We start from the raw sequence: 20,222 nt of genomic DNA, 5'->3' as shown, positions 1-20,222 counted from the left end.
ATTTTGCCTGGAAAATCTCATGGACAGTGGAGCCTCATGGGCTATATAGAGTCCATGGGGTTGCAAAAGAGTTGGACATGACTTAGTGACTACTGCCGCTATTAATTTGCTTCCCCTGTGTCCGACTTTCTGCGACCCCATAGACGGCAGCCCGCCAGGCTCCCCTTTCCCTGGGATTCTCCAGGCAAGAACACTGGAGTGGGTTGCCATTTCCTTCTCTAGTGCATGAAAGTGAAATGTGAAAGTGAAGTTGCTCAGTCGTGTCTGACTCTTCACAGTCCCATGGACTGCAGCCCACCAGGCTCCTCCATCCATGGGATTTTCCAGGCAAGAGTACTGGAGTGGGGTGCCAGTGCCTTCTCCAGACTTAGTGACTAAAGAGCAGCAATTTTACAGCAAAGTTGTAAAAACTGTTATGTTTTTAATCAGTCAAAAGGGTGAGAACATGAAATTGTGAAATTCAACAAGTTTTTTATTTTGTTTTGTAGTATTGAGGCTAATAGCCGAATTATGGAGTTGGATCCTAATGATGGATCATTAAAAGTGCATTATTCAGATCGGTTGGTGATTCTTCTGAGAGAAGTTCGTCAGCTTTCTGCACTTGGTTTTGTTATTCCTGCCAAAATACAGCAAGTTGCAAACATTGCACAGAAATTCTGCAAGCAAGCAATTATTCTGAAACAAGTATGAAATGATATTTTTGAAAACATGGCTATTCTGAGTTTATTACATTAGAATATTTTAAGGGCTTTGTTTTCTGCTTTTGATTTTATTAGGCTAATAGAATAGCACCATTAAGTCTTATGAAGTTGTAGTTTGTAAATGACTGCATTACAAACTTTGCTTTGTAATCCTCTATGTGGGAATTTTATTAGCTTGAGGTATTAGTTACTGCTTTTCATTCTCAAAGCATTTGGAAAAATAGAATATTATTCTTTCTCTTTTTTTTTCTTTCATGTTGCTATCATGGACCCTAAAGGGCTTTCTAATTAAGAGCCCTCTGTCTGCCTGCTAGGGGCCGATTCTTAGAAAATTATCCAGCTGATGGACAGGTTTCTGTTTTTGTTCATTTTCTTAGTCTTCCTGAAGCACATTGTCATCACATCACTTGCCTGTTTAAAATCAGCTATTATTACCTCATTGTCTGTCTCCTGAGCATAGTATCCAAGGCCTCTCTTAATCATGCCCTAGCTGACGTTTCTGAACGTGGTGGATACTCACCCCCTCATGTTGCATGCTTGCTTCGGTAATATGAACCTTGGCTCTCCTCTGAACTTGTCTCTCTGCACTGATTCCTGTTCCCTCTGGTCGAAGAATTCCAAGTAATCCTTTAACTTGCAGCTCAACACTTTATTTGTTTTGTCTTCTTTTAATCGATGGTTGTTTATTTTGTATGCAGTGTGTAAGTCATTCTTAGAACAGTTTTATGTAGTTTTGGAGTTTTACATTTTTTCTCTCATTTGATTAATAGAGGACAGGAACAGTATCTTTTGTGTATTTAGTTTCTCATTTATTGTTTCCTCCAACAAAGATCCATTGAGCACTTGTACTGCCAGGTGCAGTGTAGTGAGTATATAAAAATGAATATATTACTATCATACTCAAGTGTAGGGCTTCTCAACCTTGACACTTTTGACATTTTGGACTACCTTTTTTTTTTTTTTGTGAGGGATGGCCTGTGCATTGTAGGATGTTTAGCGGCGTCTCTGGTCAGTAGCACCTACTTAGTCCTTACAATTGAAAATATCTCCAGACATTGCCAAATGTCCTCTTGGGTGCAGATCATCCACAGTTGAGAACCACCGGTCTAGTGGGAGAAAGCAAACTGAACAGTGAGTTCTCCTTAAATATCAGGCCTTCTGGTAAATACTGTATTTATGTTATTTCAGTTTACTCCCACTCCCAGTTTTACTGATCTAATTGAGGGTCAGATTTGTAAGGCAGGTGTTCTAGTGCTACTCTGCTAGTGAGTTATGAAGCTAGAATCTGAGGTCAAGTCTCCCTGACTCCAAAGCCTGTATTTATCCCACTGCAATTCATGCAGTGATGACATGTGCACGAGACTGAGTGCTGTATTACAGATGGGCTTCTCTGGTGGCTCAGCAGTAAAGGATCTGTCCGCCAGTGCAGGAGACACGAGTTTGATTCCTGGGCGGGAAGGATCCCCTGGAGAAGCACATGGCCACCCACTCCAGTATTCTCGCCTGGAGAATCCCATGGACAGAGGAGCCTGCTGAGCTGCAGTCCATGGGGTTGCAAAAAGTTAGACTCGACTAGTGACTAAAAAACAGCAATAGTATTACAGATAGAATTCAGAAAGTCCTGTGAAAGAATAGAGGTGGGAATTTTTATTTATTTTCCTGGGTAACGTAGAGATGTGCTGCTGGGCTTAGTCTGTCCGTCATGTCCAACTCTTTGTGACCCAACGGACTGTATCCTGCCAGGCTCCTCTGTCCATGGGGATTCTCCAGGCAAGAATCCTGGAGTGGGTTGCCATGCCCTCCTCTAGGGCATCTTCTCAACCCAGGAATCAAACTGGGATCTCTTGCATTGCAGGGAAATTCTTTACCAGCTGAGCTACCAGAGAAGCCCAGGGTAGGGATAGTATCAGATAAATCTTTACAGAGGGATGATGTTTGATGTGAGTTTGAAAGAGTATACATATGTTTTCTCAGGAGCACAAGGTGGAGTGAATGATCATTTCAGAGAGAGGGACTCTATATTCTAGAAGCTGAGAAGCTTACTGACTTCTCTATCCTAAGTATTTAGTGTAACAAAATAAAATCTCAGAGGATGAGTGAATGGTCACGTGGTATTTATGTTTACTCCTAGAACAACCACGGGAATCTATTGTGTTTAGCTTTATTCACTTAGTTTTGGCTGTGCTGGGTCTTTGTTGCTGCCTGTGGCCTTTCTCCAGTTTCTGGCCAGCTGGGGCCACTCTTGTTGTGGAGCAAGGCTCTGGAGCTTGTGGGCTCAGTAGTTGTGGTACTCGAGCTTAGTCCTCTGTGGCATGTGGGACCTTTCCAGACCCGGGATCGAACTGGTGTCCCCTGCATTGGCAGGTAGATTGTTAACCACGGGGCCACCAGAAAGTCCCCTGTAGATATACCGTTACTTGTGAGCACACATTTAGCTAGAGCGCGGAGTATGCAGTAGGATATTTGACAGGTAACAGTCTGGCCAGATTGCTGTAATTTTATGTTTTATTTTGCTTCTGTTTTTCCTGACTCATTTTTTTCTGGAACTACTATTATGATACAGAATAAGTAGAGTGAGTATTCCCTACCAAGTACATTTTTATGCGTGTTAGAAGAAAGAAGTGACCTGCTATAAAATTAAATATTTTTTAAGCACCTGCTCTGTGCCAAGAATTTTGTGACATGCTGGGAATACAAAAATTAAGACAGTGTCTTTAAAGTCCTTAATTAAATTCACTCCACAGCGTCCCGTGATCTTCTTCCCCGAACCTGCCTTTTGCCCCTCACGGAGTTAGCAGTGTCCTCTTTTGTCCACCACTATTCCTTGTAGGTATCTCTAGTTTTTTTTTGATTCATTGATTAATTCAACAAACGTGACACTATTGTTGCATTGATTAATTCAACAAACATGACAAACGTGACAAACGTGACACTATTACCTGTGACACTATTTATGGGACATAGCAAATGCTTGAGTAATACAGTATAAGGTAGTGATGAGGACATATTTGAAGAAAAAGCAAACATAGTAAGAGGATTGTGACAAATCCTGCCGTTTTATACAGCATGGCCAGGGCAGACCTTAATGCAAAGGTAGTAAGAGACGTGACATAAAATGAGGGACAGAACCATGCAGATATCTGGAGGAAGACTGCTGCAGGCGGAGGGAATGAAGGACATGGAGAGTTGCTTAGGGAAGACTCACCAAAGTTAGAGAAACAACACGCAGGCTCATTTGGCAACAGTGCAGTTCAGGAGGGGATTGTGCAGGACTACAGGCCATTGTGTGTATAATGTACCAGGGTACGATTTTAGATTTAGGTTTCATTCTTAGGTGTGTTGACAAACCATTGCAAGTTTTAAGGTAAGAATTTTAGGATTTTGCATTTTATTCTCAAATATATTGGGGATTCATTTGAAGATTTTGAGTAGGTAAAAGATACGATTTACATCTTAAAGGACTGTTCTGGCTACTTTGAATACTTTGACTAGACCATTGGGCTGCAGTTGGAAAGAGAGACCAATTAGGAAACTGTTGTACTGGTCTTGCCAGGAGATGAGGGTGCTTGAAATGGGGTGATACTGATGGAGGTGGGGAAGGGGTTCAATTCAATATATGTTCAAAACATATATTCAAAACATATATTTTGAGTATAGTCTTCTACTTATAGTAGAAGTATAGAGTTCTACTTATATTGGATGTGAGAGAAGAAGTAAGGACAACTCAAAGATTTTTTTGGTGTGAGAAATGGATAAATCATTGTGTTATATACTGACAAGGGAATTGGTTTCAAGACTTGCAGGAAGAGTTCTTTTTTTGTAGCACTTTAGCATGCTTAATGGTTTCCTCTGATTCCCTGTGAGACTGAAATTCTTGATTTCAGGGACTAGGTTTTATAGTCTTTGTTTAATCAGCCCCTAGAACAGGACTTGGTGAATTAGAGGAACTCAGCACATACTTACACTTGTTGCTTTTGTACGTTAGTACATGCATAAATACTCTATTGGAGATAAACTAATTTTTTGTTAAATTTTATACTTGAGAAGGGTTAATATTTCCATTCAAATAATTAAAAATGAAGAATTGAAAATTAAGTGTGATATTTATTATTAATTATTGCTAATTGGAATTTTTCTTTGTAGGTGGCACATTTTTACAATTCTATTGATCAACAGATGATTCAAAGTCAGAGACCAATGATGTTACAATCTGCCTTAGCATTTGAACAGATAATTAAGGTAAATGGACTTTTTATATTATTATAATTAGATTTTACATGTAAAGTGTTTCTTATTTGTTGGTTTTTAGTATACCCTGAGCTTACCATAGCCATTGATCTAAGGCTATAGTTTGCTCCCCAATGACTTCCTTCAGTTTTAATAAGTAATATTTTTTACAGCTGTATTTAAACAGTTGTAATGTTTCACATGTTTTGGTGCTTATTTTGATCAATTGAATATATATATATATATTATACTAGCTTATATGCTGTTACATTTACTTTTTCACTGAAGTGTGAGGTCCTTATACACAAGACTCTCTAGTAATTTTCTGTTTTCTCCTGATCTTATAATTTACTTTATTTGCTCTGTACTTATACTTATTTAAATATCCACACATATGAAATTAGGAGAACGCACAATAGTTTTTAAACTGTTAGTATGTGACTGTTCACTTTTTGAAATACACATTTTTAGTCTTCACAGACATGAAGTATTTTAAAAAATTAGTAGAAGAGGACTATACCCTGTAATTCTTGTTTTTACAGTGGATAGCTGGTGTCATGGTTCTTAAGACTACTCCCAGGTTCGGTGATTTATAGGAGGACTCATAGGACTCAGGGTATTGTTGTACTCACGGCTAATTCATTTATGATTTATTACCGTGAGAGGATGCAAAGCAAAATCAGCAAAGGGAAAGGTATATGGACTGAAGGCCTGGGTAAACCTGGTGCAGGTTTTCAAGAGTCCTTTCCCTGTCGAATTACCCAGGGCATGCTTAAGTCCTCCAGCAACAAGTAACACATGTGAGATGTTGCCTTCCTAGGAAAGATCATTAGCGACTCATTGCTGAGACTTTTACTGGTCATGTAGGTATTTTCCTCCTTAACATGTGCCAAAATTCCAGAATTCCAGAAGACAGTCAAGTGTTCAGCATAAACCACATTCTTTAGTTGCAGTGAACCACTCTTAAAAATTAGAGTGTTAGGAACTCTTGCAAAATCCAGCTTTTCAGATGCCAGCTAAGGGCCAATCTTTTAAGCAAACCTTTTAAGGGACAGCAGTCAGACCTGCTAAGTTAGCTATTTTTTTGCACACTAGTACTCAGGCTTAAAATTTACTAGAAGTTACATAATTCATATTGTACATGTTATTATAATTTTTTTCTATTGCCAGAGTTCAATATGAGTTTATGGTGGAAAATTTCAAAAATGTAGGTGAACAAAAACAAAAAATGTTTTAGTATTGTACTACTGAGACTTGGCCATTCATAAACAGTCTGGTGTCTATACCCGTTTAAACATTTTTCCTGTGCATATTTACAAGTGTACTTTTTGAGAATAGGGTATTACTTTATTATTTTTAACCTTTTCATAGATAATGTTTTAAATCAAGTGTTTAGAACTTTTTCTTCTATAATAAATATATTCAAAATTATATCTGTTGATATTTCTAAAGACAAAGCTTATTTTGAGGATTTGAATAATGAGAAGTAAACAATTATGTTTTTTGGTCAGTTACTGAGTTGTGTCTGACTCTTTGTGACTCCTTGGACTGCAGCATGACAAGAAATCTTTTTCCCCCCAGAGCTTGCTTACACTCATGTCCACATGAGTAGGTATGCTACGATCTGTAGCATACATCTTATCCTTTGCCACCCCCTTCTCCTTTTGCCTTCAATCTTTCTCAAAATTAGGATCTTGAAAATGAGTTGGCTTTTTGCATTAAGTAGCCAAAGTATTGAAGCTTCAGCTTCATCAGTCCTTTCAATGAATGTTCATGGTTGATTTCCTTTAGAATTGACTGGTTTGATCTCCTTGCTGTCCGGACTCTAGTCTTCTTCAGCACCATAATTCAAAGGTGTCATTTCTTTGGCAGTCAGCTTTCGTTATGGTCCAACTCTCACATTCATGCACAACTAGTGGAAAAACCATAGCTTTGGTTAGATGGACCTTTGTTGGCAAAGTGATGTCTCTGCTTTTTAATACACTGTCTAGGTTGGTCATAGCTTTTCTTCCAGGGAGTATCTTTTTGTTTTTTAATTTATTTTTTTATTGAAGGGTAATTGCTTTATAGAATTTTTTTAATATAAATGTATTTATTTTAATTGGAGGTTAATTACTTTACAATATTGTATTGGTTTTGCTATACATCAACATGAATCTGCCACAGGTATACACGTGTTCCCCATTCTGAACCTCCCTCCCTCCTCCCTCCCTGTATCATCCCTCTGGGTCGTCCCAGTGCACCAGCCCCAAGCATCCAGTATCATGCATTGAACCTGGACTGGCGATTCATTTTATATATGATATTATACATGTTTCAATGCCATTCTCCCAAATCATCCCACCCTCTCCCTCAGAGTCCAAAAGACTGTTCTATACATCTTTACAGAATTTTTTTGTTTTCATGTGTTTATTACCCATCTGTATGTCTTCTTTGGAGAAATGTCTGTTTAGGTCTTTTTCCCACTTTTTGATTGGATTGTTTGTTTTTCTGGTATTGAGTTGTATAATCTGCTTGTATATTTTGGAAATTAATCCTTTATCAGTTGTTTGATTTGTTATTATTTTCTCCCATTCTGAGGGATATCTTTTCACCTTGCTTATAGTTTCCTTTGCTGTGCAAAAGTTTTTAAGTTTAATGAGGTCCCACTTGTTTACTTTTGTTTTTATTTCCATTACTGTAGGAGGTGGATCATAGAGGATCTTGCTTTGATTTATGTCGAGTGTTCTGCCTGTGTTTTCTTCTAAGAGTTTTATAGTTTCTGGTCTTACATTTAGGTCTTTAATCCATTTTGAGTTTATCTTTGTGTATGGTGGTAGGAAGTGTTCTAATTTCATTCTTTTACAAGTAGCTGTCCAGTTTTCCAAGGAGGGTCTTTTAATTTCATGGCTACAGTCACCATTCACAGTGATTTTGGAGCTCAAGAAAATTTGTCACTGCTTTCACTTTTTTCCCTTTTGTTTGCCATGAAGTGATGAGACTGGATGCCATGATCTTAGTTTTTTGAATGCTGAGTTTCAAGTCAGTTTTTTCACTCATTCACCCTCATCTACAGGCTGTTTAGTTTCTCTTCATTTTCTGTTAGAGTGATATCATCTGCTTATCTAAGGCTGATGATATTTCTCCCTGAAATCTTGACTTGACCTTATGATTCCTCTAGCCTGGCATTTCACATGATACAGTAAGTATGTAAGTTAAATAAGCAGAGTGACCATATATAGCCTTGTCGTACTCCTTTCCCAATTTTGAACCGGTTCCATGTTCAGTTTTAATTGTTGCTTCTTGACTCACATACAGGTTTCTTAGGAGATAGGTAGGGTGGTCTGGTACTCGCATCTTTTTAAGAATTTTCCACTGTTTGTTTTGATCCACATAATCAAAGGCTTTAGTGTAGTCAAAGAGGCAGAAGTAGATATTTTTTTTGGAATTCCCTTGCTTTTTCTATGATCCAATGGATGTTGGCAATTTGATCTCTGGTTCCTCTGCCTCTTTGAAACCCAGCTTCTACATCTGGAAATTTTTGGTTTGTGTACTGCTGAAACCTAGCTTGAAGGATTTTGAGTATAACCTTGCTAGCGTGTCAGATGAACTCAGTTGTTCAGTAGTTTGAATGTTCTTTGACTTTGCTCTTCTTTGGGATTGGAATGAAAAGTGACCTTTTCCAATCCTATGGCCACTGCTGAATTTTCCAAATTTGCTGGCATATTGAGTGCAGCACTTTCATAGCATCATCGTTTAGAACTTGAAATAGCTCAGCTGGAATTTCATCACCCCCACTAGCTTTGTTCGTAGTGATGCTTCCTAAGGCCCACTTGACTTTGCACTCTGGGATGTCTGGCTCTAGGTGAGTGACCACACCATCATGGTTACTGGGCCATTTAAAATGTTTTGTATAGTTTCCTCTATGTATTCTTGCCACCTCTTCTTAATCTCTACTGCTTCTTTTAAGTCCTTAACTATTTCTGTCTTTTATCATGCCCATCCTTACATGAAATGTTCTTTTGACACCTCCAGTTTTCTTGAAGAGATCTCTAGTCTTTCCCATTCTATTGTTTTCCTCTATTTCTTCGCATTGTTCACTGAGGAAGGCTTTCTTATCTCTCTTTGCTATTCTCTGTAACCCTGCATTCATATGGTAACCCTGCATTCATATGGTTATGTCTTTCCCTTTCTCCCTTGCTTTCCATTTCTTTTCTTTCCATGGCTATTTGTAAAGCCTCCTAAGACAACCACTTTGCTTTCTTGCATTTTTTTTCCCCTTTGGGATGGTTTTGGTCACTGGCTCTTATACAGTGTTACAAACCTTTGTCCATAGTTCTTCAGGCACTCTGTCTACCAGATCTAGTCCCTTGAATCTGTTTGTTACCTCCACTGTATAATTATAAGGGATTTGATTGATGTTTTTGAACTGAGGTGTTGGAGAAGACTGTTGCGAGTCCCTTGGACTGCAAGGAGATCCAACCAGTCCATCCTAAAGGAGATCAGTCCTGGCTGTTCATTGGAGGGAATGATGCTGAAGCTGAAACTGCAGTACTTTGGCCACCTGATGCGAAGAGCTGACTCATTTGAAAAGACTCTGATGTTGGGAAAGATTGAAGGTGGGAGGAGAAGGGGATGACAGAGGATGAGATGGTTAGATGGCATCACCAACTCAATAGACATGAGTTTGGGTAAAGTGCAGGAGTTGGTGATGGACAGGGAGGCCTGGAGTGCTGCAGTTCACGGGGTCGCAAAGAGTCAGACACGACTGAGCAACTGAACTGAACTGATCTGATACCTGAATGGCCTAGTGGTTTCCCCTACTTTCTTCAATTTAAGCCTGAATTTTGCAATAAGGAATTCATGGTCTGAGCCACAGTCAGCTCCAGGTCTTGTTTTTGCTGACCGTATAGAGCTTCTCCATCTTTGACTGTAAAGAACATAATCAGTCTGGTTTTGATATTTACCATCTGATGATGTCCATGTGTAGAGTCGTCTCTTGGGTTGTTGGCAAAGAGTGTTTGCTGTGACCATCATATCCTCTTGACAGAACTCTGTTAGCCTTTGCTCTGCTTCATTTTGTATTTCAAGGCCAAACTTGCCTGTTGTTCCATTTATCTCTTGACTTCCTACTTTTGCATTCCAATCCCCTGTGATGTAAAGGACATCTTTTTTTGTTGTTGTCGTTAGTTCTACAAGGTGGTGTTCTTCACAGAACTGGTCAACTTCAGCTTCTTTGGCATCAGTGGTTGGGAGATAGATTTGGATTACTGTGATGTTGAATAGTTTGCTTTGGAAATGAACTGAGATCATTCTTTTCTTCTTGAGGTTGCACCCAAATAATGCAACAGACTTTCTTGTTAACTACTGAGGGCTACTTCATTTCATCTAAGGCATTCTTACCCGCAGCATTAGGTATAATGTTCACCTGAATTACATCTGCCTGTTCCTGTCCATTTTACTTCACTGATTCCTAAGATGTCAGTGTTCAGTCTTGCCATCTCCCCTTTGACCACGTCTAATTTACCTTGACTCGTGGGCCTAACATCCCAGGTTCCTATTCAATATTATTCTTTATAGCATTGGACTTTATTTTTACCACCAGACACATCCTCAACTAAGTGTCATTTCTACGTTGGCCCAGCCTCTTCATTCTTTCTGGAGCTATTAGTAATTGTCCTCCACGCTTCCCCAGTAGCAGTTTGGACACCTTCCAACTTGGGGGTTCTCATCTTCTGGTGTCCTGTCTTTTTGGCATTTCATAATATTCATGGGCTTCTCCTGGCAAGAATACTGGAGTGGTTTGCCATTTCTTCCTCAGATGGACCACATTTTGTCAGAACTCTTCAGTATGATAGATCCATCTTGAGTGGCCATGCATAGCAAGGCTTATAGCTTCATGAAGTTCTGCAAGCCAGTACAAGGCTGTTTTCCATGAGGGCGAAATAATTATACTTAGCATATGTTAAATGAGACACAGTAGGGCACAAAAACTGAGATGGGAGGAAAAGGAACACTAAAGTTCCTTGTACTCCCCTTGCCACTCACTCTAGGGATTCTATTTTATTTACTTTTATATTCTGTCAGTACAACAGTAAGCAGTGTGTGTAACTGCTCAGTAAATACTTTTTGAACGGATTCACTACATAATCTGTTGAATATTATAATTGTTTAGTTTCACCATTCATCAGCTATTTATTGAAGGTCACTGTATGGCAGAGACTTTCTTTGTCTTACCATTTGCCAGTTCAAGTGAAGTGTAGAAACTTTGCTTGTAGCTAGGTCTCTTTACTCCGTTCACTTCAGTTCAGTTCAGGTCAGTCGCTCAGTCGTGTCCGTCTCTTTGTGACCCCAGGAATCGCAGCACGCCAGGCCTCCCTGTTCATCACCATCTCCCGGAGTTCACTCAGACTCACGTCCATCGAGTCTGTGATGCCATCCAGCCATCTCATCCTGGGTCGTCCCCTTCTCCTCCAGCCCCCAATCCCTCCCAGCATCAGAGTCTTTTCCAATGAGTCAACTCTTTGCATGAGGTGGCCAAAGTACTGGAGTTTCAGCTTTAGCATCATTCCTTCCAAAGAAATCCCAGGGCTGATCTCCTTCAGAATGGACTGGTTGGATCTCCTTGCAGTCCAAGGGACTCTCAAGAGTCTTCTCCACCACCACACTTCAAAAGCATCAATTCTTCAGTGCTCAGCCTTCTTCACAGTCCAACTCTCACATCCATACATGACCACTGGGAAAACCATAGCCTTGACTAGACGGACCTTAGTCGGCAAAGTAATGTCTCTGCTTTTGAATATGCTGTCTAGGTTGGTCATAACTTTTCTTCCAAGGAGTAAGCGTCTTTTAATTTCATGGCTGCAGTCACCATCTGCAGTGATTTTGGAGTCCCCGAAAATAAAGTCTGACACTGTTTCCACTGTTTCCCCATCTATTTCCCATGAAATGATGGGACCAGATGCCATGATCTTCATTTTCTGAATGTTGAGCCTTAAGCCAACTTTTTCACTCTCCTCTTTCACTTTCATCAACAGGCTTTTGAGTTCCTCTTCACTTTCTGCCATAAGGGTGGTGTCATCTGCATATCTGAGGTTATTGATATTTCTCCCAGCAATCTTGATTCCAGCTTGTGTTTCTTCCAGTCCAGCGTTTCTCATGATGTACTCTGCATAGAAGTTCAATAAGCAGGGTGACAATATACAGCCTTGATGTACTCCTTTTCCTGTTTGGAACCAGTCTGTTGTTCCATGTCCAGTTCTGTTGCTTCCTGACCTGCATACAGATTTCTCAAGAGGCAGGTCAGGTGGTCTGGTATTCCCATCTCTCTCAGAATTTCCCACAGTTTCTTGTGATCCACACAGTCAAAGGCTTTGGCATAGTCAATAAAGCAGAAATAGATGTTTTTCTGGAACTCTCTTGCTTTTTCCATGATCCAGCAGATGTTAGCAATTTGATCTCTGGTTCCTCTGCCTTTTCTAAAACCAGCTTGAATGTCAGGGAGTTCACAGTTCACATATTGCTGAAGCCTGCCTTGGAGAATTTTGAGCAGTACTTTACTAGCATGTGAGATGAGTGCAATTGTGGGTAGTTTGAGCATTCTTTTGCATTTCCTTTCTTTGGAATTGGAATGAAAACTGACCTTTTCCAGTCCTGTGGCCGCTGCTGAGTTTTCCAAACTTGCTGGCATATTGAGTGCAGCACTTTCACAGCATCATCTTTCAGGATTTGAAACAGCTCAACTGGAATTCCATCACCTCCACTAGCTTTGTTCATAGTGGTGCTTTCTAAGGCCCACTTGACTTTACTTTCCAAGATGTCTGGCTCTAGATTAGTGATCACATCATCATGATTGTCTGGGTTTGAAGATCTTTTTTGTACAGTTCTTCCGTGTATTCTTTCCACCTCTTCTTAATATCTTCTGCTTTTGTTAGGTCCATACCATTTCTGTCCCATCTTTGAATGAAATATTCCCTTGGTATCTCTAATTTTCTTGAAGAGATCTCTAGTCTTTCCCATTGTTTGTTTCCTCGATTTCTTTGCATTGATCACTGAAGAAGGCTTTCTTAGCTCTTCTTGCTATTCTTTGGAACTCTGCATTCAGATGCTTATATCTTTCCTTTTCTCCTTTGCTTTTCGCCTCTCTTCTTTTCACAGCTATTTGTAAGGCCTCCCCAGACAGCCATTTTTCTGTTTTGCATTTCTTTTCCATGGGGATGGTCTTGATCTCTGTCTCCTGTACAATGTCACGAACCTCATTCCATAGTTCATCAGGCACTCACTCTATCAGATCTAGGCCCTTAAATCTATTTCTCACTTCCACTGTATAATCATAAGGGATTTGATTTAGGTCATACGTGAATGGTCTAGTGGTTTTCCCTACTTTTTTCCATTTAAGTCTGAATTTGGCAATAAGGAGTTCATGATCTGAGCCACAGTCAGCTCCTGGTCTTGTTTTTGTTGACTGTGTAGAGCTTTTCCATCTTTGGCTGCAAAGAATATAATCAATCTGATTTTGGTGTTGACCATCTGGTGATGTCCATGTGTAGAGTCTTCTCTTGTGTTGATGGAAGAGGGTGTTTGCTATGACCAGTGTATTTTCTTGGCAAAACTCTATTAGTCTTTGCCTTGCTTCATTCTGCATTCCAAGGCCAAATTTGCCTGTTACTCCAGGTGTTTCTTGACTTCCTACTTTTGTATTCCAGTCCCCTATAATGAAAAGGACATCCTTTTTGGGTGTTAGTTCTAAAAGGTCTTGTAGGTCTTCATAAAACCGTTCAACTTTAGCTTCTTCAGCATTACTGGTTGGGGCATAGACTTGGATTACTGTGATATTGAATGGTTTGCCTTGGAGACGAACAGAGATCATTCTGTCGTTTGTGAGATTGCATCCAAGTACTGCATTTCGGAGTCTTTTGTTGACCATGATGGCTACTCCATTTCTTCTGAGGGATTCCTGCCCGCAGTAGTAGATATAATGGTTATCTGAGTTAAATTCACCCATTCCAGTCCATTTTAGTTCGCTGATTCCTAGAATGTCGACGTTCACCCTTGCCATCTCTTGTTTGACCACTTCCAATTTGCCTTGATTCATGGACCTGACATTCCAGGTTCCTATGCAATATTGCTCTTTACAGCACCAGATCTTGCTTCTATCACCAGTCACATCCACCACTGGGTATTGTTTTTGCTTTGGCTCCATCTCTTCTTTCTTTTGGAGTTATTTCTCCACTGATCTCTAGTAGCATATTGGGCACCTAATGACCTGGGGAGTTTCTCTTTTGGTATCCTATCATTTTGCCTTTTCATACTGTTCATGGGGTTTTCAAGGCAAGAATACTGAAGTGGTTTGCCATTCCCTTCTCCAATGGACCACATTCTGTCAGACCTCTCCACCATGACCCACCTGTCTTGGGTTGCCCCTCAGGCATCGCTTGGTTTCATTGAGTTAGACAAGGCTTTGTTCCTAGTGTGATTAGATTGACTAGTTTTCTGTGAGTATGGTTTCAGTGTGTCTGCCCTCTAATGCCCTCTTGCAACACCTACCGTCTTACTTCGGTTTCTCTTACCTTGGGCGTGGGGTATCTCTTCTCGGCTGCTCCAGCAAAGCATTGCTGCTGCTCCTTACCTTGGAGGAGGGGTATCTCCTTACCACCTCCGTTCCTGACCTTCAACGTGGGATAGTTCCTCTAGGCCCTCCTGCGCCTGCGCAGCCACCGCTCGGGATGCTCCTCCCAGCGGCCGGCCCTGGCCTTGGGCATGGGTGGCTCCTCCCAGCTGCCTCCCCTGGCCTCCGGCTTGGGATGGCTCCTCAGGGTCAGTGCCCTTGGCCTTGGGCGCAAGGTGGCTTCTGCTGTCCGCCCCTGACCTCAGACGTGGGGTGTCTCCCCCCGGCTGCCCCTGACTCTGGTTGCGGGGTAGCTCCTCTCCCCGCCGCCCTGACCTTGGCCCGTGGGGTGTCTCCTCCAGGCCGCCACTGACCTTGGAGTTGGGGTAGCTCCTCCCGGCCACAGCTGACCCCGGATGCGGGGTAGCTCCTCTCAGCTGCCTCCCCTTACCTCGGATGCAGGGTATCTCCTTTCAGATGTCCTGTGCCGTTGCAGCCTTGCACTCTAGGCCACTGCCCCTGACCTCAGACGTGGAGTAGCCCCTCTTGGCCGCGCTTAGTGCGCCGGCCCTCTCGCAGCCGCCTGCGCTTAGTGCGCCGGCCCTCTCGCAGCCGCCTGCGCTTAGTGCGCCGGCCCTCTCGCAGCCGCCTGCGCTTAGTGCGCCGGCCCTCTCGCAGCCGCCTGCGCTTAGTGCGCCGGCCCTCTCGCAGCCGCCTGCGCTTAGTGCGCCGGCCCTCTCGCAGCCGCCTGCGCTTAGTGCGCCGGCCCTCTCGCAGCCGCCTGCGCTTAGTGCGCCGGCCCTCTCGCAGCCGCCTGCGCTTAGTGCGCCGGCCCTCTCGCAGCCGCCTGCGCTTAGTGCGCCGGCCCTCTCGCAGCCGCCTGCGCTTAGTGCGCCGGCCCTCTCGCAGCCGCCTGCGCTTAGTGCGCCGGCCCTCTCGCAGCCGCACTTATTTCGTCTTAATTATTTAGTATCCTCTACACACAAAGAATACTGTATCAGATCGGGTTTGCTTCAGTCATCAAATATCAATAAGAAACTTATGAGAAGAAGGATAGTTTATTTTTTTATTTGCATTTTCTGCATCCTAACATTCTCTTTTCCTTTCTGAAGTTCTATGCTTTTTAAAAAATCATTTTCTTCTTATTGAGAAAACTTTCTTTAGCCATACCTTCAGTAGGTTTGCTGGTGACAAATTCTCTTAGTTTTCCTTTCAGAATGTTTTTATTTTACCTCATTTTTGAAAGGTGTTTTCAGCAAGTGTAATATTCACAGATGACAGTTGTTTTCTTTTAGCACTATATTTTGACTGTTTTTTTTTAAATTTAGAAACTAGGAAGTAGTTAACATTAAATCAGAATCAAATACACATGAGTAATAATGGCAAACCATTTGTGGAGTACATACTATGCGAAATGTTTGTATAATTAGGTAGTCCTTTATTTGTATGAATATACATGCATACATAGATATACATATACATACATTCATAGGTTATTTTTGGTATATAATTTCATCATATCTTCATCATTTCTGTTTCGTACATGAAACCCATGCCTTTAAGAGGTTCAATTATAAGCTTACTCATGCAGCTAGCAAGCAGAATGCACAGGACTTGAACTCAGAACTCAAATGTTCAAACACTATCCCCAATTGACTATTCAGATGCTACATTTCAAAAAAAACCTTTCCAGAATTGCTGTTCTAATCTATTCATATATCCTTATAGTATAAGCAGCAATTAGTACATTACAGTATGTTTTTCATAATTAAACTTTTAGTCATTTGTAATGAGGCCATGGACCTACAATCCTAAGGCAGTTCCTGTGTTTGGAGGCAGGGTTTTCTTAGCACTTTTCTTTCCATATTCTATCATTGTTTTTTAATTAATTAATTAATTTTAATTGGAGGATAATTACTTTACAATATTGTGATTTCTGCCATACGTCGACATGACTCAGCCACGGGTGCATGTGTCCCCCATTCTGACCCCCCATCCACCTCCTCCCTTCCCCACCCCTCAGGGTTTTCCCAGAGCACTGGCTTTGAGTGTCCTGCTTCATGCATCGAGCTTGAAAGTGTCGTTCCACTTCCTCTTGTTCCTCATGGTTTCAGCTAAGAAACCTACTGCTATTTTCCTTCCTTTCTCAGTGACACTTTCTCTCTGACACAGTGAGGTATAGCTGGAGGACAGGGTGAGTGTATATATTAAATTTCTGCTTGTGTCTGCAGATGCCATCCTGACAAAAGTGGAGTACTGCCTCGCACTGCTTCCTTTTTAGTTGGGTGCAGTGGAAGTCTAGTGCCCCCTTTTGCCCTACTGAAGACTTCCCACCAAAGCGGGATACCAGTTGGCTGTGTCTTATTGCCTCCATGCAGAGGATCTGCCCTGCTACCCCCTGAGCTCTGGGACCTGGTGGGAGGATGTGGAGGGTGGTGCACACGCGCTGTTGCAGGCTGGTGAAGGTGGCGCCACTGACCTAGCAAGGGATGGAAGAGAAGCGCCTCTCCTGGTCCCCTGAAACTGCAGAAATGGCTGGGTTTCTACTCTGTTGGGTTGGAGTAGGGGGTGTGTGTGTACTTAGTCGCTCAGTTGTGTCTGACTCTTTGCGACCCCATGGACTGTAGCCCATCAGGAGTAGGGTGTGTACCCTAAAAAGGTTTCCCATCATTCGGCCACTGTTTTCCTAGTCCTGTGGCTAGAGGGAACAAGCTTCTTCTGGAGCCTTTTTCTGTCTGTCTCTGGGGGTGGTTCCAGGTTCTAGACTTCTCCAGCATCCTGTCCGGGATATATAAGACACACTAAGGAAATCCTGTTGTGGTGTTCCTTAATTCCCAATGTTTTTAGGCTGTCCACCTCCTTATTTCTATCTTTTAGTCTTCCTATGCTTGTTTGGTGTGTTATGCCTAGGTGTTTTAGTTATAAGAGGGACAACTTGGATGTAATGGAGCTGTTCAATCCTGCCCAGAATGCCTTATCATTTATAAAATGGAAAAACTATTGTGTGCTTTTTTATTGCAAGTTAGTGTTATGGACAGTTGTGCTAATGATGTAGATTATTGAATCTTTAAAAAAAAAGAACTATATTTGAACACTGTCATTTGTTCTACCTTAGAATTCAAAAGCAGGAAGTGGGGGAAAGTCACACATTACCTGGGATAATCCTAAAGAATTAGAAGGCTACATCCAAAAACTCCAAAATGCTGCTGAACGACTTGCCACTGAAAATAGGAAACTGAGAAAATGGCACACTACATTTTGTGAAAAGGTATATATTATATATAAAATTTAATAAGTTATGAATAGTATTATTTAAAAAGTAATTTGGATATACTTTTAAATAATTTCTTGGGAATAATTTGAGACTTGCTGGTGCTGGTGCTGGTGCTAAGTTGCTTCAGTCGTGTCCGACTGTGCGACCCCATAGACGGCAGCCCACCAGGCTCCCCTTCCCCGGGATTCTCCAGGCAAGAACACTGGAGCGGGTTGCCATTTCCTTCTCCAATGCATGAAAGTGAAAAGTGAAAGTGAAGTTGCTCAGTCGAGTCCCACCCTTAGCGATCCCATGGACTGCAGCCCACCAGGCTCTTCCATCCATGGGATTTTCCAGGCAAGAGTACTGGAGTGGGGTGCCGGTGCCTTCTCCGAATTTGAGACTTAAAGTTGAAAATAAAGAGTTCACAGTTGTCCTTCACCCAACTTCCCCTATTGTCAATAACTTATGTAACCATAAGTGAAGAGAAAGTGAAGTCGCTTAAGTCATGTCCGACTCTTTGCGACTCCATGGACTGTAGCCTACCAGGCTTCTCCGTCCACGGGATTTTCCAGGCAAGGGTACTGGAGTGGGTTGCCATTTCCTTCTCCAGGGGATCTTCCTGACCCAGAAATCGAACTCAGGTCTCCTGCATTGCAGGCAGACGCTTTACCCTCTGAGCCACCAGGGAAGCCCATGTAACCATAGTATATTTATCAAAACTAGGAAATAAACTGTTTTGAATTTTACAACTTTTCATTGAAGTCCTTCTCCTTTTCAAGGGTCCAATCTCAGATCCCACCTTATATTTACATTTGAAGGCTCTGTAGTCTCTTCTCCCTGAGTCTTACCTTGTGTTTCATGACCTTGATACTTTTGATGAGTACTGATCAATTATTTTGTCTGTTGACTTGATTTTATAAGATGCCTTCTCATTTTTTAGATTGAGATTATATGGTTTTAATAGGAATACCACAAAAGTGATACTTTGCCTTTCTCAGTACATTGATCAGATATTGATATGTGTTATTATAGGTTGAGGTAATTTTGATCACTTGGGTAAGGTGGTGCCTGTCAAGTTTTTCTCTTGAAATTTTTGTGTTCTAATTTTTGACAGGTGGTAGTTCTTATGAACATTGATTTGCTTCGGCAGCAACAGCGGTGGAAAGATGGACTACAAGAATTGAGAACTGGCTTAGCAAGTGTAGAAGCGCAGGTAAAGTGTTTTACTTTATGTCTACACTCAGAAATATGAAATCTTCAGGATTTGAATATATTGATTGATGAAAAGTTCATAAAGGTTATCTGTAAATCTTTGCTAATGAATTTCTAATAAATTTAGGATTTAACTGAATTATATATAAAGACCATAAATTAGCAGCACATTTACAGGTAAAAGTGCAAGCTTTTGTTTGTCTTATGGAATGCCAAATCCCTTAATTTAGACTCTGTAAACAGGTTTTCTGACTTGGTGCTTAAATATCTATCATTCGTTAGTTTTCTTTTAAAAGGTGATACGTCTGTTGTGACAAAGTTAAATGTAGGCAGAAGTCAAATTACTGAAATAACTGTTTCAGAATTTCTTTCTGTTATATTTTAGTAAATGTCATTTCCACATATATTTTGATATTAGATGATCTGTGTAAAAGTAGTTAGCACAGAATCTACCTTGAGATGTTGGTGGAATATGAGTTAGGTGTTTGAAACATTTATATTTTTCGGTTCAAACGTTAAAAAGTTAATAAAAATTTAAGTATTAGAATTTATATGTTTATGGTTATATGGAATCAGAAAAAGTATGTAAAGTATTCTGAGCATTCTCATATTTTAAATTTATCATATTTTTAATGTGCAAAATATTTAGGGAGTGGGAAGGGAATAGAAGAGTATACTTGATGGGAATTTTGAAAAAGTGCTAAGAAATTTATAAGATATGGTTTCTGTTATTACTGTTGTTTTTATAGGATCATAAAATAAAGTCCACGTATAAAATTCATTTACTAGTAACTTGATTTTTAAAATTTTGCTGGTCTTTTTGTATACTTTTTATGAACACAAAGATTAGAGATTTTCATATTTGACTTTAGATATACAAGTAGCAATTAATATATGTTTAAGATATTTAAGATGAGGGATTTTTTGCTTATAATTTTACCAAATGTTAAGTAAAAGCATTAAATGGAAACCCATTCTACCACCTAATTATTAAATAAAAAAATGTGACTATAACTTTAGGGATTTCAAGCAAGTGACATGCATGCGTGGAAACAGCACTGGAATCATCAACTGTACAAAGCTCTGGAGCATCAGTATCAGATGGGCTTAGAAGCGCTTAATGAGAATCTGCCAGAAATAAATATAGATTTAATATACAAGTAAGATTTTTAAAACCCAATTTAGTTTTCAGTCTATAATTTTTCAATAATTTATATTTTAAGGTTATTTATTTGCTTTC

General features: G+C 40.7%; 1 protein-coding gene across 1 annotated transcript in view; it reads left to right on the top strand.

Moving 5' to 3' along the window:
• The window catches only part of DYNC2H1 (dynein cytoplasmic 2 heavy chain 1), a 388,661-nt gene that overhangs the window by 21,197 nt on the left and 347,242 nt on the right, over nucleotides 1–20,222 (top strand). Inside the window, exons 12-16 of the mRNA XM_068988126.1 lie at nucleotides 489–684; nucleotides 4,845–4,940; nucleotides 17,630–17,782; nucleotides 18,885–18,983; nucleotides 20,003–20,142. Of these exons, the coding sequence (XP_068844227.1) occupies nucleotides 489–684; nucleotides 4,845–4,940; nucleotides 17,630–17,782; nucleotides 18,885–18,983; nucleotides 20,003–20,142 (684 nt within the window). The remainder of the gene's footprint in view (nucleotides 1–488; nucleotides 685–4,844; nucleotides 4,941–17,629; nucleotides 17,783–18,884; nucleotides 18,984–20,002; nucleotides 20,143–20,222) is intronic.

This window comes from Capricornis sumatraensis, chromosome 16 (genome assembly GCF_032405125.1).
Source record: "Capricornis sumatraensis isolate serow.1 chromosome 16, serow.2, whole genome shotgun sequence".
NCBI lineage: Eukaryota > Metazoa > Chordata > Mammalia > Artiodactyla > Bovidae > Capricornis > Capricornis sumatraensis.
The sequence above is the reverse complement of the archived record's forward strand: the minus strand, read 5'-3'. Positions and strand labels throughout refer to the sequence as shown.